This window comes from Ursus maritimus, unplaced genomic scaffold (genome assembly GCF_017311325.1).
Source record: "Ursus maritimus isolate PB19 unplaced genomic scaffold, ASM1731132v1 scaffold_20, whole genome shotgun sequence".
Lineage (NCBI taxonomy): Eukaryota > Metazoa > Chordata > Mammalia > Carnivora > Ursidae > Ursus > Ursus maritimus.
The window spans coordinates 10,166,525-10,182,627 of NW_024424453.1; the positions used below are offsets into that span (position 1 = coordinate 10,166,525).

The 16,103-nt window shown below is 41.0% G+C and overlaps 1 protein-coding gene across 1 annotated transcript in view; it reads right to left on the reverse strand.

The window, feature by feature from the left end:
- The window catches only part of MME (membrane metalloendopeptidase), a gene marked incomplete at its 5' end in the record, with an annotated part of 95,967 nt that overhangs the window by 49,444 nt on the left and 30,420 nt on the right, over nt 1-16,103 (reverse strand). The window contains 6 exon segments of the mRNA XM_008706906.2: nt 72-206; nt 10,629-10,694; nt 12,356-12,474; nt 12,607-12,702; nt 12,789-12,869; nt 13,836-13,997. Coding sequence (XP_008705128.1) covers nt 72-206; nt 10,629-10,694; nt 12,356-12,474; nt 12,607-12,702; nt 12,789-12,869; nt 13,836-13,997 — 659 coding nt within the window.

Here is a 16,103-nt window from a genome sequence, read left to right on the forward strand (position 1 = left end):
AATAAATAAAATCTTTAAAAAAAAAAAAGAGTGGTAACATTATTCAGTGTATTAGAGAAAATGTGTTTTACATTGGCAATTTCTTTTTCCAGTGCCATGACTATCTTCATTTCCAAAGAAAGCTGGTTTTCATCGATGGGCAGTCCTCTCTCCTTACGAATCAGTCTGGCCACAGAGATCATAAAATCCACATATGCCGTACAAGCCTGCGGGAAATAAAGAGCAATGAATTGCTGGAGAACACTCTAAATATTTATCACGGTAATTTAACTTAAAATTTATTTATTAATTTTTGGTAAAACTTAAAGCACAATAAAATAGAAGTCGTCTTCTAAATCCTAAAAGAAACGACCTGCACGACTTCTTAGAAAGTCATCATGTGTTTGGGTTAGAGCAGAACAAAAAAGTATTACCTTGAAAGTACTAAGTAATTTATCACCACTTGGTTTGGGAATTCTGTAATTTTCAATTTTAAATCGTTATTTTAAATTGTCTTACTAAGAATACAGTTGCAAAAACCTTTGATAAGCAATAGTATTTTTTCTTAAATAATAATAGATTCCTTTCCCGAATTCCATTTCTCGAGTTTTCACTGCTTATGTATATTTTATACATCTTTTTAAACTGTTCATGAAGAGATAACCACAAACTCACAGAATAGTATCAGAACATCTTTATATTTCTTCTGGCCAAGCAGTTGTTTTTGGTTTTTTTGTGTTTTGGAGTTGTTGTGGGGTTTTTTTCTTGTTGTTTTTTGTAAATGAGACTGTGTTCTCATGAGGTCCACAAACCTGGGAGTTTTTGTTAATTCTACAGCTGGCTCACATTAACATGTTAATGTAAAATTTCTAGATTTGGATATCAGCTCTTTTCTAAGGACCTAAATTCTTTCCGTTTTATCTTCCGTGCATTTTAACTTTGTGAGGGAAGCCATAAACTAGTTATATTACCAACCTTTTACAGAATATATAAGTGCCTTATTCAAATTCAAAAGAGTGGCATCAAACACTAGGAAATTGAATATCACTTCCATAAATTTCAACCATCGCTATTTAGCCATTATTATCCATCAGCAATTAAAATAAATTATGATCTCACCTTGTTATAATTTACTCAAAATTCAAGTTCCCAGCACCAGCGTAATGACAGACAACCACGACTGGGGAAGTCATGTCACACAAGGGCGGGATTAATGGGCACTTCTATGCCTCTAATACTCATTCCCGAGGCAAATACAAAGGAAGGTTAGACAGCGCTTAACACTGTAGTTTCAAGAGGGTTTTATACCCCTTACTCATTGATTATCAGTGAAAGGGGTCCACTTATATTCACTGTGAGTACGAAAGGAACAGCTGAGTTTACAGCAATTCATCAAGAGGCTCAAACATAAAACTTATAGGGAAATAAATATTTTAACAAGCAAGATGTGCAGGCATTATCAGTTTGAAAATCAAGAGGACAGCTTAAGGTAAGGTTTAGATACTGGCATTCCATGACCTTCAGTAAATGCTAGGTAAACAGTTCCCCCGGGGAGAGGGTTTCCCTTTTCACAGACACCCTGTAATGCTGCTGTTCCCAGCCAGCATCTCTATCCACGGATCTGCAACTCAATTGAACAAACTATTTTGAGCCTTGAGCCTGTATTAAAAAGCTAATCACTAAGGTGATAGGGATAAAAGGATGTTTTTATGTATACTCTCACCAAGACCATTCTCTTCCTATTAGAAGGGAATCATCATTCTTGTTTCACTTGGAAGTAAACAAGTATGTCTGAGTTCGTATCTCATGGGACCAACTATTCCAAACTACAAGCATGCAGTGTTTTGAATTAACTATATTTCAAATAATAGGAATTCATCTGCATTCAGTAGGGAATTACTACTATGAAGGAAACGGTAATTTGCATTTTTCAATATTGGTCCGCTGAGATTTTTGTTTTTTATTCTGTGGGATGCTTTTTTGTTAATGAGGTAAGAAAGCAATAACGAGAATGCTCTCCTGCACTTCCTCGACTCTGCAAACTGGTTCTACTCCAGTATCTTTACCTTTACAGATACATTTAAAGACTACAGAACTTGGCAAAAGGCAAGCTCAAGAACTTTGGATGGTGCTTCTAGTCTGCTGAGCAGGTAAAGTTTCTGAGAAAACTGGAAGCACAGGATATCAGCAGCTTCTGGGATGCTAGAATCTTTAATACAGCTACACGGAATACACTGCTTCCTCTAATGAGCTCCATTACCTGGCAACTATTCCAATGCGACTTATTAAAACATGGGTCTGAATATCTTGATTATCTTTCCTGGCTTCCAAATTTATGTAGTAGCTGTCAGAACCCAGGCTTACTCCTGCTGTTATATCCTTCTTACAAGATATGATTCTCTACCCTCAGGTTTTAATTTTCTTCCTTGAGATACTTTGTAGATATGAAATATGCCAAATGATAGTAATTGTCGTGATTTGGGGAGAAAGTAATCAACATATATTTTAACATTTAAATAGTAGGTTGGCTAGGATATTTTTAAAATTGAAATTCGATTTTTCTATTTTGTCACGGAGAGAGCAATTAGTTACTAGGACAAGGGACAGAGCCAACTATCTTGATAGTCCAAAGGTAGCCTTTGTTGAAGCCTTCATATGGTGAATCCTTTATGTGAAAAAGAACCCACCTAAATACCTATGTAGCCCTTCTTTTAAAAACAAAACATTGTAAATCCCAACTCCTATGAAAGCAGGTTCAAAGATGATCATTGGTTTACGTGGTTTTATGGTAAAATCTGTAGTAGCAGTTTTGTGAGGTTTAAATTACACGCCATCAATGAGATGATATTTACTAACACCCAAGACCATGAATTGTCACTCTAAATAGAACTATCTTCATTTTGCAGGACCAAGCAATGGTATTTATAAATTAGCTCTGTTCAGAAATTGGGCTTCTCCTGCTTGGAAAAAAAGCTGGTATTTGTTGGTTGCCCAAGAGAAAGATAGCAATGACATTTGACTATTGTCCTTTAAACCTTAGTATCTTTGTTTATGAATAACAGCAAGACCCAGAGATGAACAGATAGCTTTCCAGTTAGATTGGCTGACATTTGGGTATGGCAACCCCCTAAAGGTCAGGAGTTTCACTTCCAAAGATTCTGTTCCGGGACACCCAGCTCTTACCAATTTCCTGCATTCCCTTTCTAGGTAAGGCCTGTGGAGCATGAAGTGACTGAGAAGTCACAGAACTGTGCTATTCTTAGCCACTGATGCCCAGGGATTTTTAATAATGTCGCACAGAAAGTTTCCTGAAGGAACACACAGGGGACACCAAGCAGAAGATAGGTTTCCCATCAAAAAGGTCTGTTATTGGGCGCCTGGGTGGCTTAGTCGTTAAGCGTCTGCCTTCGGCTCAGGGCGTGATCCCAGGGTCCTGAGATCGAGCCCCATATTGGGCTCCCTGCCCCGCTGGGAGCCTGCTTCTTCCTCTCCCACTCCCCCTGCTTGTGTTCCCTCTCTCGCCGGCTGTCTCCCTCTCTGTCAAATAAAAAAATAAAATCTTTAAAATAAAAAAAAAAGTCTGTTTTTCCCCCCCAGTTTTAAACATCATTGTCAGGGAGCATGCAGCTGCCAGTACGTAGAGACTTGCTCCCCAAAGAGGGACTGCCGAAATACAGCATCACACAGCCATTCCTGGGGACCAGAACGCAGAAGGAGCCCCTGATCTGAGCAGGAGAAACACAGGAACAAGAGGATCCACTGTGGCCCAGCGTGGGGACTCTTTGGAGCTTTCATCAGATTATTAATGAGGAGAACCTTATTGTGTAACTTCTAAGGCTTATTGCACATGTTTGGGAAAGATGCATGTAGTTCTTTTTATAAACCAGATTCAATCCATCTCAAAAAATGCTCTTGTCAACACCATATAGCCAAGATGAGTCTTGTCATATTCACTAAGTCTCAAGTTTAAAAGCTCCTTTATGTTTTGTTAAATACAGATACCTGGGCCGGGTAAAACCTCCTGACTGTTAGTCACCTGGGGCAGAGAGGGGACAAAATGAGGTCAGTAGTTTCCCTCGTAGGATCTGTTTTATCAAGTCAGCCAAGCAGCAGCCAGAGTGATCTTTTTAAAAACCAAATCAAATTACATCTAAATTATCCACCCACCACTATCCCTAGTCACTCACCTTGTATCATATCACTTTGTTTTGTTTCCTGTATAACACTACTGTCTGCATTCGTCTTATTTCCCTATTTACTTGTTTCTTTGTTTTCTATCTCCTCCCATTAGAACATGAGTTCCAGGTGAACAAGGACCTTTTCTGCCTTGTTTCCTTGGTATTTCCACTGCCTAGAGAAGTATTTGTCCCATAGCAGAAGTTCAATAAATATCTACTGATTAAAAAATGAAGTTAAATTTTAAGTATACTAAGTTAAGTTTCCCTCACTTCCTGTGTCATCAGACTTTGAGTCTCAGCCCAAGTCTGGAACCGTTTCTCCCAGCTTGTATTTTGGATAAGTGGGCAAACAAAATCCTCTCTAGGTTTAACTGGGTTCCAGCTTGTCCCTGGCTCATCTAAAGGACTGCAGACCTCAGCCTGTGCTCCTTCCTTCTCTCCTGCTCTGCATTTTCTCTTATTCAGACACACAGACCCTGGATCATCTCTTTCTGGCTTCCAACCATCCTGGCCATGTTCCAAGTCCTCTATCCTTAACCCTCAAACACCTCCATTTTTTATAAACCCCCAGTTTTTCTAAGAGGATTCAATTTCTTCATGACTCTGAACTCTTTCTTCCCTGCCACGCTTCATAGCGCTCACTCTCTCCTGTAGTTCTCATTTCCAATTCCTGCCCCACCTCCTCCGGCTCTCATTTGCTAGACCAGTGGTCCCCTCACCTTTCTTTTAGCCCTAAAATGGTCTGTTTAAATAAACATCCTGTTGATGTACAAGCAAGTACAATAAATGGTTTGTCCTGAAGTATGTACATGCGAAGGGGTGGTTCCACAGAGCCCTGCCGTGACATACGCGAAGGGGTCTTAGGTTTGGAACCTGCTACTCTGGCTGATTCTACCTTCTCAGACGAACAGCATAAACATATCTATAGCCCAGTTATGCTCAAACATTTAAGGTTACTAACCTACGGATTTCTTTACAAAAGAGGACAAGGTAACAATTAGCCTTGATAATCAAAAGAGGCTAAGAAAGGGAAGCTTTGAAAACAATTCCAATTTATCCCCAAACAGAGAGTTCACAGACTCTTCTGAAAGTGAGTGATTGCTTAAGAAAATTTAGGCCATCATTCCTTTCAGTGAATCAATCCATATACAAGAGCTTTCTCACATAAGGCTGGTTCCATTGAAAAATTCCATGGATGGGATGATTATTTTTATGGGTACTGTGTATCTTTCCTATTGTTTTCCTTGCATGAAATTTATACCCTTGGAAGGGATAGAATTGTTTCAAAGCTCACTACTTCTGTCCTTTGACGTAGTAGTGTGTCATTCAAGTTAATCAGAGTGGGTTTCTACTGCTTACAATTAATGCTCTTAACTGACACATGGACCATTTAATCTCTGAGTTTAAGCAAGTCATTTTACTTCTTTGGGTCTCTATTTCCTCATTTGTAAGATAAGGGTTTGGACCAAATCCTCTAATGTCCCATTTAGCTGTTCAGGTCTATGCATGAGTAACCTTAATTATTAAGAAAATATATGATCCTGGGGCACCTGGGTGGCACAGTCCGTTAAGCATCTGACTCTTGGTTTCAGCTCAGGTCATGATCTCAGGGTCATGAGATCGAGCCCCATGTCAGGCTCTGTGCTCAGTGTGAGTCTGTTTGAGTTTCTCTCTCCTTCTGCTCCCCCCCCCCGCTCTCTCTTTCATACTCTCTCTCAAGTAAACAAACAAATCTTAAAAAAAAAAAAAAAGAAAGAAAGAAAGAAAACATACGATCCTGTCATGTAAAAAATGTAAGAATATATATCACTGGCTTCTACTGCCTTAGTGCATGTTTCCTCTTTAAGAGAGAGGGAAAGTACAGAAAACAAAAAGGAACAGAGGTGTTTAAGTTTAGAACAATAACCAGAGAAATACAATATGCATTTCTCAAAAAATAAACTTAAAACTGCCCGAATAAAAGCACATAATAATTTTGAAAGGCAGGAAGGTCTTTCGACAAGCGAAAAATAGGTTTTGTCTTTGAGGAAGAAGGTGAGAAGTAGTTCTTGAAAAAAAAATGCGTCATCTATTTTCATTACTTAGTGGTGGAACAACACAAGGCACTCTACTGTTTTGAATGCCATACAATGATGACAACACAAAAATTCCATTCGGAGGGTATCAAAAGCAAAAAAACAAAAACAAACAAAAAACCAACACCAAAATCCAAAACACAACAAACAAACAAACAAACAAAACCCACGCTTCCAGGAAGCAGAATGGGCTTTCTTAGTAAGTGTACTGTTTCCATTGTTCATAAGAAGTTTGGCTTAGGGGGCGCCTGGGTGGCACAGCGGTTAGGCGTCTGCCTTCGGCTCAGGGCGTGATCCCGGCGTTGTGGGATCGAGCCCCACATCAGGCTCCTCCGCTGTGAGCCTGCTTCTTCCTCTCCCACTCCCCCTGCTTGTGTTCCCTCTCTCGCTGGCTGTCCTATCTCTGTCGAATAAATAAATAAAATCTTTTAAAAAAAAAAAAGAAGAAGTTTGGCTTAGGGTTATGGAGGCAGACTCCCTGAATGAGCTGGATATACCTGAAAGAGGGGTCAAGGAGGACCTGGGGAAACGGGCTTAGGCAATGATTTGATCAAGATCTATGATTAGGGTCCTTTTGATCAGAGGGGGTGTGACCCTCCCTCGTCCCAGCCCCTAAAATATCTGCAGAACCAGACTCCACAGTAGAGTTTGAAAATCACTAGCTAGAGTGACAGGCAAAGAAGCCGGGCTTCTGTAGTCAAAGATGGAACGCCTTTCTTGGTGAAAAGTTGGTGACCTCACGTTATTCCTCAAAACTTCTCTTGGTTATTTCCAATAAAATAATGTGGAGTGCAAAAGTACAGAACCCACTGAACGTGTGAATACATCTCAGGCAAACTGAATGTAGCAGAGAAAGAACTGGAGATTAAAATGAAGAAAAGGGATACGCGGTTTGTAAGATGTGTGGGAGATACGTAGGAAATACAGCCCATCAGCTACTGGTGGTCTAGAGCTCATCCTTACCCCAAAATCAAGGTGAGGAACTAGGAGGGACCTCAAAGAGATTGGGTGCTTCCGCCTTCCTTTTCTTTCCTCTCTTCCCTGCCATCTTCCCTTTCAACTATTCATCTCCTAATTCATTTAGTATTCATTTGATAATTCATAAGGGTCAGAATCCCACCTGGATACCAGAAATCAAGCAAAGAATAACTGAAACCTGCCACTGTTCCCACTAATTTTACAGTTTCCTAAGGGAGAAAAAATGACCTTAAATAAAAAGTATCCAGAAACCCATGCAATATGGGAACATAAAGGTATCTTCATCTAGTTAAAAGTTCCAGGGAAGGCCTTCATGAGGAAATATAATTTAAATGTCAATTTAAAAGGTGAGGAGAAAGGAAGGGGGCTGGGCAGGTGGTAGCTGGTGTGGAATGTTCCAGACAAAGGGAACAGCACATATAAAAGCCTGTAAGGGAGAACATCAATGCAGACCAGTGATACACTGATATTAAGACGTCTTCCAGCTTTCTGACTTTTCCACTAGTTGTCATTTTGTTAGCCTATCCTTTTCGCCATTTTTTTTTTTTCATGAAGCAATACAACAGTGAGGAAAAAGTATTGAAGGGGGTTAACCTTTTTCAGAGATAGCGAGGAAGTGGGAAACTAGAATTAACTTTTTACCTGATAGCTGGTTAGGGATGCAGAACAGAAACTAAGTGAGGGATTACAGGTGAAAGTGACTGGGAGAGAGGAGCAAATATCACGGGGGCAATAAGAAAAAACTGGAATTTCTTCCGTGGCCACACATAGTCTCCCTCTTCCCCCTGCCACTTTCCTCTCCCCAAATAACAGATTTTAAAAGAGGGGAAGGGTCCAGAAATAGTGTAGTAATTAACTATTTCCAGGAGGACTGTTAGAATTTATCCCCTATGCCAAGTCCCTTCAGCTGGTTGCCTGGAGCTGGAGCACTGAGCTGAGAAGTATTCCAGGGACTGAGGTCAGCAGGAAAGGGCACAGTGACCAATAGCCCTATTTCTGGAAGTGGGGTGAGGCAGCAAGCATGCTGTGTGTTTGTGAGCCTAATCCAGACCCCCGAAGGGCACCTAACTTGAACTGAGGACTTCCAGGCTGTACATGCCAGTGCTGCTGGGTTTTCTCTATCACTTGCTCATGTAAAGAACCCCACTAGTTTAAAGTACTCTTCTTACGAAGTTGGGATGATGTAATGGAAGGAGCGATAGATAGGGACGAAAGTTCTGGCTCTGGTTCTACTATTGCTTCTCTGAGTGTCCTAGGGCAAACCTCAGAACCTCAGATTTCTCTCCCGTGAACTTTGTAAATATATTACTCATTCCAGATTTGATCACCAATGTGTTGTTTGACTATAAATATAGTATTTCCCAGACCAGCAGATGCAAACTGTGGCAGGACTGCTAACCGCCTTTGGTGTCCAAGATCCCCTTCTTCCTTTCCTCCCCCTCAGCGAAATTTTAAAGAGGCACATACACGGCCACCCAGCTGAAGGCTGCATTTCCCAGTCCCCTTGATCTTTAGTTGTAGCCACCTGACAATGTGCTAAGCAATGGAACGTATGCAAATTCTGCATCCCTTACGTAGAGAGAAATCTCCGCTTTTTCCTTTGGCGTGAATAGTGAACAGAGCATTGGTGAACCAACTCTACCCAACTAGACTAATATCAAACACGAGAAGAGGTGGATGTTCGAGCAGTAAAGTGGTCAAAGAGCTTCCTTCCTCGCCTGGGCTGCCTGCCTCCTCCTGTACTTTCACGGGAGGTAGAAATAAGTTTCTCTCTGGTGGAGCGTCGCTATTTTTAGGTCTCTCTGTTACTGTAGCTTAGCCAGGACCCGACTAACTTACAAACTCAAGGGCATACAGGGACCAGGAAGCCAACATAAGTTAAGCAAACAATCAGCAGCGTCCAACTGCTACCACAGGGGAATGCAGGCCGACGGCTTCTAATCCTCATTTATCAAGGAATCTGGATTCTCAAGTAAAATCTACAATTAAAAAAAAATTGGCTACTAATCCAGAATTTAAAAACACAACAAAACCGCAGGTTAAACAAAAATGCCTCTATGTAGACTCGAACCTATGACGGCCAGTGTGCGACCTGTTCTAGATGATGAGACAGAGCTGAATATAAAATGCACGAAGACACCCTCATCTTAACACAGCTTTTTTGGGGGGGGGAAATAAACTTTATCACATTAAATGTATGCACTGCCTGCCAGGTCGTCCTTGATATCAGAGATGTTAAAGTACAAAAAACCACATATTTTTAGGATTGGAAAAATCTGATGCTTTTAGGGCACAATCTTAAACATGAAAAACATTCCAGTTGATGATGACAATGTAATATAATGAGTCAAAAATGCCTCAATCACCCTCAACTCTGCAATAGGAAGTAGCTTGAAAAGCCTATAATAGCTGCAACCCACACAGTAACTAGATTATCATGAACTCAAATACCCCACCTCCGTTTGACTGTCTGTGCTACTAATTGGGGTCTTTTACAATCTATCTTTTCCTTCATTTCAATGTTGGGTAGCCACTCAAAAAGATACTTTACAGTGAATTTAGTCCATGTCATTTGAACTTAATAATTAGGCAAAATAAATTTTGGCATAAACATACCTAGCTAATCATTTTGGTGAAGCGGTAAGTTCAGCCACACCAGTACATTGTAACCCATCAGGATCATCAGAAGGAAACTTAACTTACTTCTGAGTTACGAAACAATCACGAGGAAAACATTTATAGAACTAGCATCTTTCACAAGCATCTGATAATCCATCACATGGCTGAGTTCATCCTGTGTTGTTTGTTACATCACTCAGCACAGGCACACGGACACAGTGTTAGCGCAGGAAGGCTCTGACACATTACGGAACACCCCAGGACGTCCAGCAGTTCTGTGGCTAGGATGCCCCTGGGCTCACAGACCCGTGTTAGAGTCAGAAGGTGGCCGCAAAGGTTGGTCTGAACCCGAAGCTCCTACCTAGGTAGTTCCCTAAAAGTCCCATGCCAAAGCTCTGAAAGGGTACTGTGCGGAGTAGGAAGCCTCACCGCGGACCACTCCCGGATCCTTGTTGGCATCGCCCTAGACCATGATTCATCTGTTCAGTTTCTAAATGACTCAATTTATAGAGGAAATGAAACACTTAAAATTCACTTTTCAAAATGGGTCATCTGACTTCACGAGTAAGAATCGAGACACACATCAGGAATTTCAAGTTTCCTTATTTCTCAAAGACTTTCATTCATTGCACTGAGAATATTCATTCAAAGGAAGCTCACTGTCATGTGTAATAGTAAGTATCTGCTCTGAGTGAAGAATACAGAGGGTTAAGTTTAAATCTGGCCTTAAGTCTTTTTCATTATTTATAAGTTTACACCAATTGTTTCTGCAGTTTTATGTTCCTGTTTGGTCGTTTACCTCTTCATATACTCCAGTGCAGTCATAGTAGTCTCTGGAAGGGAGGCCAAGTCGAGGCTGGTCAATCTATAAAAGATATAGAAAGAAGAAAATAAACCATTCAGTTGATCTGGGACAGGTGGACAACATCTCAGCATGTCCATCTACGTACGAACAAGGTCCTAGTGTTCTTGCTGTTTATAAGGGTAACAATCAGACAATGAGTGAATACAAATTAGGCAATGGTTTCCACACCATTTGGAAGTATTACACTGATGGTAGTTAGGTAATCTGGAAGATTATGCTGCAGGTATTAGAGAAAAACCAAAGAACACTTGAATGAAAATACACCGGGAAGGACTTTTTAATGCAAAACGGAAGAGGCAGGTGGACAAAAACATGTTAGAATCTAGGACTTGGAAGTTTCTAAATTACAGTTTGGCTTCCTGAGATCCTAATATGGTCTCCTGGGGGACATTCTCTTCTACGCTCACCCTTTATGGAGATAGAAAAAACAGAAAAGTGGAAACCCCTATGGTAACTAGAACTGTTTGGCTAGGGGAAATCTTGCCGGAGATTTTATTCTTGACATTCCCTACCCTAGGGGGCTAGAGGAGGCTCCTCCTTGGTTCTCTCCTGCTCTGCTCGGATCCTGGCAGCTGGGTGTGTGAAAGAGGAAACGAGGCTCTGCTCTGGTGTGTCTGGTCCACTGTCTTCCAGTGAGAGCCACCTGGACGCACTCGCAGCTCTGTGAGATTGCTTCCTACGAACTGCATGATTAGATGGGTACGGGGCAAACGAGAGCGTGGACGGGTTAGAGTGAGAAAGCCAGCTGCTGTAAAGAGCCCAGGACTATACGGAAGAAACAGAACCCAGAGGATTGGTATGGAAAGAGCCAGAAGGTGTCACCACAGGTAGGGCTCAGCCCCTTTTCCAACCTCCAAACTCCCCCTAGGAAATCTCTTCATTGTGATCATGAGGCATGCTGGCACTTAAGAGCCAGATGAGTGAATTCTGGAAAGAGAAAGGGGTCCACTGTAGAAGAGAGCTGGGTTCAAACCCTTTCATGATTTTGATAAAAATGGCCATAAAGATCTATGCAATAGTGACATAAATATGAATCTGTGACTTGCAAATTTTGGGGTACTTTCTTTTACAGGAGACCAAATAGAAGCTCTGTAAGTGTTTTAGTCCGTTCCAAACATAACTCATTAAGTATTAATCTCATCCTGGTGGCACCTTAAGTCAACCTAAATGAATAGCTTACATGAGAAAAAAATCTAACAAATCCATTTAAAAAAAAATACTTTATTTACTTTCATTGAAAAAAGAGTTCAGATATTCTTTAGTAACCACCAAAATTGTATTCAAAAACCCTTTCCATGTTCTTTTTGGGAGCAATTAGAAATTTTTGGTTTCTAGATTTGCAATACCTATGTAAACCAAACCATGCTCCTTTCATAAACACACAAAGAAATCCGGTGCTTTTTCTAAATAAGAGGCCCTTTCATTTCTTGGTATGTATACCTACGGTAGCAGAAGGGAGAGATGAATGTCTAAAACACCGCATTAAGAAAATACTTTCAAAATTGGGAATCCAGGTATCGGGGACAGAGCACGAATTTATTACTATCCTGCTCATGCAATTCAAATGAGAATATGCATTATTTCTAAATATCAATAACAACGTGTGTAGACGTTTTCTTACAATTTAAAGATAACTTTGGCTGTCGGCCACACAAACTTACATGAATTATATGGTTCATAGAGTTCTTATCGTCAGTGCCAACAAAAAAATTAAGAATGACTTTTTTCCCATATTTAGAATTCAGTTGTGCAATAGATTTCTCAGCTGTCCAAGAAATACCTAAAGCAACGAAAGGTGAAGTATACTTTTAGAAGCTTTAGTGCATTAATATGATATGATAATAACACAGATTTTATGTGGAAATTATTTTTTTTAAAAAGTAAAACATTTTAAAAAAACATATTTTTTTACCATATGTTTGCTCCCAGTTTTCTGTTGCTACTGGCCAATCGTATATATCTGGTAACAGACTGAGAAGAGGTTTTCCATCTCTACTATCAATGGCAGCTTTTGGAAACAATGAAAAGAAATTCATTACGAAGCCTTTGCATATTGTGGCACACTGTTAATGAAATAAAATGGAGAGCACTTACTTTCATTTATACAAGATCTGTACAATGTTTTTGCTTTCTGCACTGCTACTATATCTTCAGTTTTGGGTTCCTGAAGAACATCTGAAATAGAGCATTTAATAAAACACATCAATATAACTGCTCATTTGCAGCTGTAATTAACATTTGCAATGCAGGTTCAGGGAAAAGGCTTGGTTTTGTGTATGTATGTTCACTCCCTCCCCATTCTAAACCCTATAGGAAAAGCTAAACCCCTTGCAAGATCATTATTCCTAGTGCAGAACTGGGAGCTGATGTCGTTAGCCGAGGTAGATGAAAGTCTTTCTGCCGAGATTATCTTTTTTGTGAACAGTGATGTGTACTGCTCCGCCATACATAAGTTACTTTTTTTGAAATTGAGATTAAAAAGAAATAATAATGCAGAGGAATATGGAATTTAATATGATAGTCTTCTTGACGGCTGGAAATGATTACCTTGTGTGATTGTACTGTTCAGGCTCCAATAACTTGACTGACTTATTCTACTTGTTTGGATGTCTGAAAATAGCAAAAATTGTGTTTCTACAAAGTAACTTCTAGATGAGGGGAACAGAAGACGGAGGATAGCAGAAGACTAGACAAGACTTCCTCAACTTCCCGGGGAGAGTGTCTTAGCTGGGTTACAATAAATATACCTACTCTGGGATGCAAATGTCAGTAACATCTTCAACACAGTAATGAAGTCAATCTTGGCTTCAGTCCAGCGCCAGAGGGAAAAACAATGGAGGTGGTGCTTAGTGGCAATCAGTTAATTTCTTACTATGTGAAATGACATAAAGATGCCACCTCTAGGGACGACAGAGCTTTATCGTACGTGTACCCACACATGGAAGCAGGAATGCTGAGATGCCAACATATGCATTTCAGTGCTACCGCCCTCAGAGTGACTTAGTGGTGAGCCGCAAAACTTGGAGGGATTATCGCCTTTAATCTTCTGTGACATTCTCCGTAATGGCTAAGAGTTGTATCTTTTAAAAATGGATATATTAAGAGAGAAATCTTTGATGCATAGACACAAACTCCACTAACCTTTCAAAACGACTTCTAGTTCATCTCTTAAAATGTCAAAGTTACTGTAACGGGAGCTGGTCTCAGGAATGACGTTGCGTTTCAACCAGCCTCCACAGGCATATTTAAAAAAGTCTGTACAAGGCTCAGCAGTAGCATCCATGTTCTGGATCAGTCGAGCGGCTGAAAGACCAGAGAAAGAACGGGATAAAATGAAGGGTGTTATTTCTTAAGTAGTTTGGAAGGAGGAGCAAGAGCCTTGTTGTTTCTCCTTTATGATCAAGTCAACTGATGCTCCTTTTTCTTACTTATGTAACTGTCAGTTGAAGAGGAATGATGACTCTCTGTGCATAGTCCTCCTCTCCTTTATTATAGTTGGGTGGGTTTATTTCTGAGAGGTCTCGGTCCTCCCATCCTACAACTCACCCCCACCTCCAAATAACTGAGGTTCTTGCTAGTTCCTATCAAAGATGAAAAAAGAACACCAGTCTGCGTTAGCCAGCCTGAGCCTGGGGCTGACCCAAGGTGGCTCTTCCCTCTAATCACTTTAGCTGCTGACTCTACTCTTCAAGGTGCTGTGACTTTTGAATGTCTCTGAGACTCTAAGGGATGTGGGATTGTTTTTTTGTTTTTAACTAATCCCTACATCCAACGTGGGGCTCAAACTCACAACCCCAACATCAAGAGTCGAATGCTCCACGGACTTCCAGCCAGGCGCCCCTGTGGGACTGTTCATGGATTTTCCCATTTCAGTAAAGATCTAAAGCTGCCGTTATTACTTCTTGGACCTTGCTTACAATATTTTTGCAATTCAAATTTGACATCTGATTTGCATTTGTTTATGTAGAGTCTGTCATTATAAAATTGGCTGTAAGCTTGTTAGCTTTTCTTATGTCCACTCTTTTATCTTTGGTAACCGGGATGAAAATGCAAATGAACCAACCCGGAGTATTTACAGTGTGCAGAACACTGACTGTGCTGGGTGCCGCAGCTGATGGAAGGATGCATAAAGCAGGAATTGCTGCCACTGCGGCTATCACGTACAGGTGGCCCCACGCCCACAGTTCCTGCATCTGGAATAGTGAGAAAACCTTCCCACTGTCCTCCCTACGTTCCTTCTCCCACAAGTTGAACTGTTCTGCAGTGAAAACAAAAGAGCAATCGAGAATTCAGCTCTATCGAGACAGTGTAAGTTCTCAAATGAGCTTTTGAAAATACTTCACTTTCTGAATTAATTAATTAATTAATGAAAAACTTCAAACAATGGCTGAGATGTGTGGATTTTTTTCAACTGGGAATGGTTCAGTCTATTTTCCAGCTGAACATCAAGTCCCCCCTTCTCACCACCTTCTGGGTGTGTTTGCTTGGCTGCCCCATCAGGCTCCGCGTCTCTGACGCTAAACTATGAGTCGTCTCCAGACCAGTCCTCTCTGGACTTGTGCACACGTCTGTACAACACGACTCCTCGCACGGCCTCCCAGGTTTGAGCCTTGGGTAAAACTCTGTATTTCCCCCAGCCCTTTAGGCTTCTTGGTAACTCCTTTGCCTCTTTTCTGTACTCTTGCCATGATCAGTTTCTATTTTCACTCCCTTTTAACTAGAAGTCCCCCAACTACTCATCATACTAGTACCCTCTTCCCTCCTTGGATATATTCCCCACATCTTTCACAAACGAAACGTCCCCAAATACACTTTTGCTAGTTATTCTCACTGGAAAATGTCAGTGGCTTGACATTGCCCAGGTTAAATTACGAAACTCTTTAAGTTGGCCTCTAAATCTTTCTGAGGCTAATGAAAGGTGGCTCTCTGCCTTCTCCCCCGCCACCCCCCCCCACCGTGTTCTTACACAAACTCTCTGCTCCAACCACATAGCCTTGCTCCTTGTGCCACAAACACTCCTGGGTTTCTCTACCCAGTGCTATTGCTTCTCTCCCCCTCACCCCATCCTTCTAACTTCTCTTCCCTTTCTTAGCAAATGCTGCCCACTATTCAGGCTTCAGCATATGTCCTGTCTTTTCCCTGAAGTTCCCATGACTCCACACTTCAGGGACTGTTTCTTTCTCTGAACTCCTGAGAGCTCATGGCCTCACTCAGTCCTGACTGCTTAGATGAGGTTTCTCATTGTGGACACCCACTCTGTCTTCCTGACCATTCTGTTGATGAACTTAGCCTCTTTGTATTCCCATCATCTAGCACCTCATAAAAGACATGCACAAATGGTTATGTGTGACCACCATACTGAGTCATCTGTGAGTCCTACTCCCTCGTCCTACACACCCCTTCCCCCCC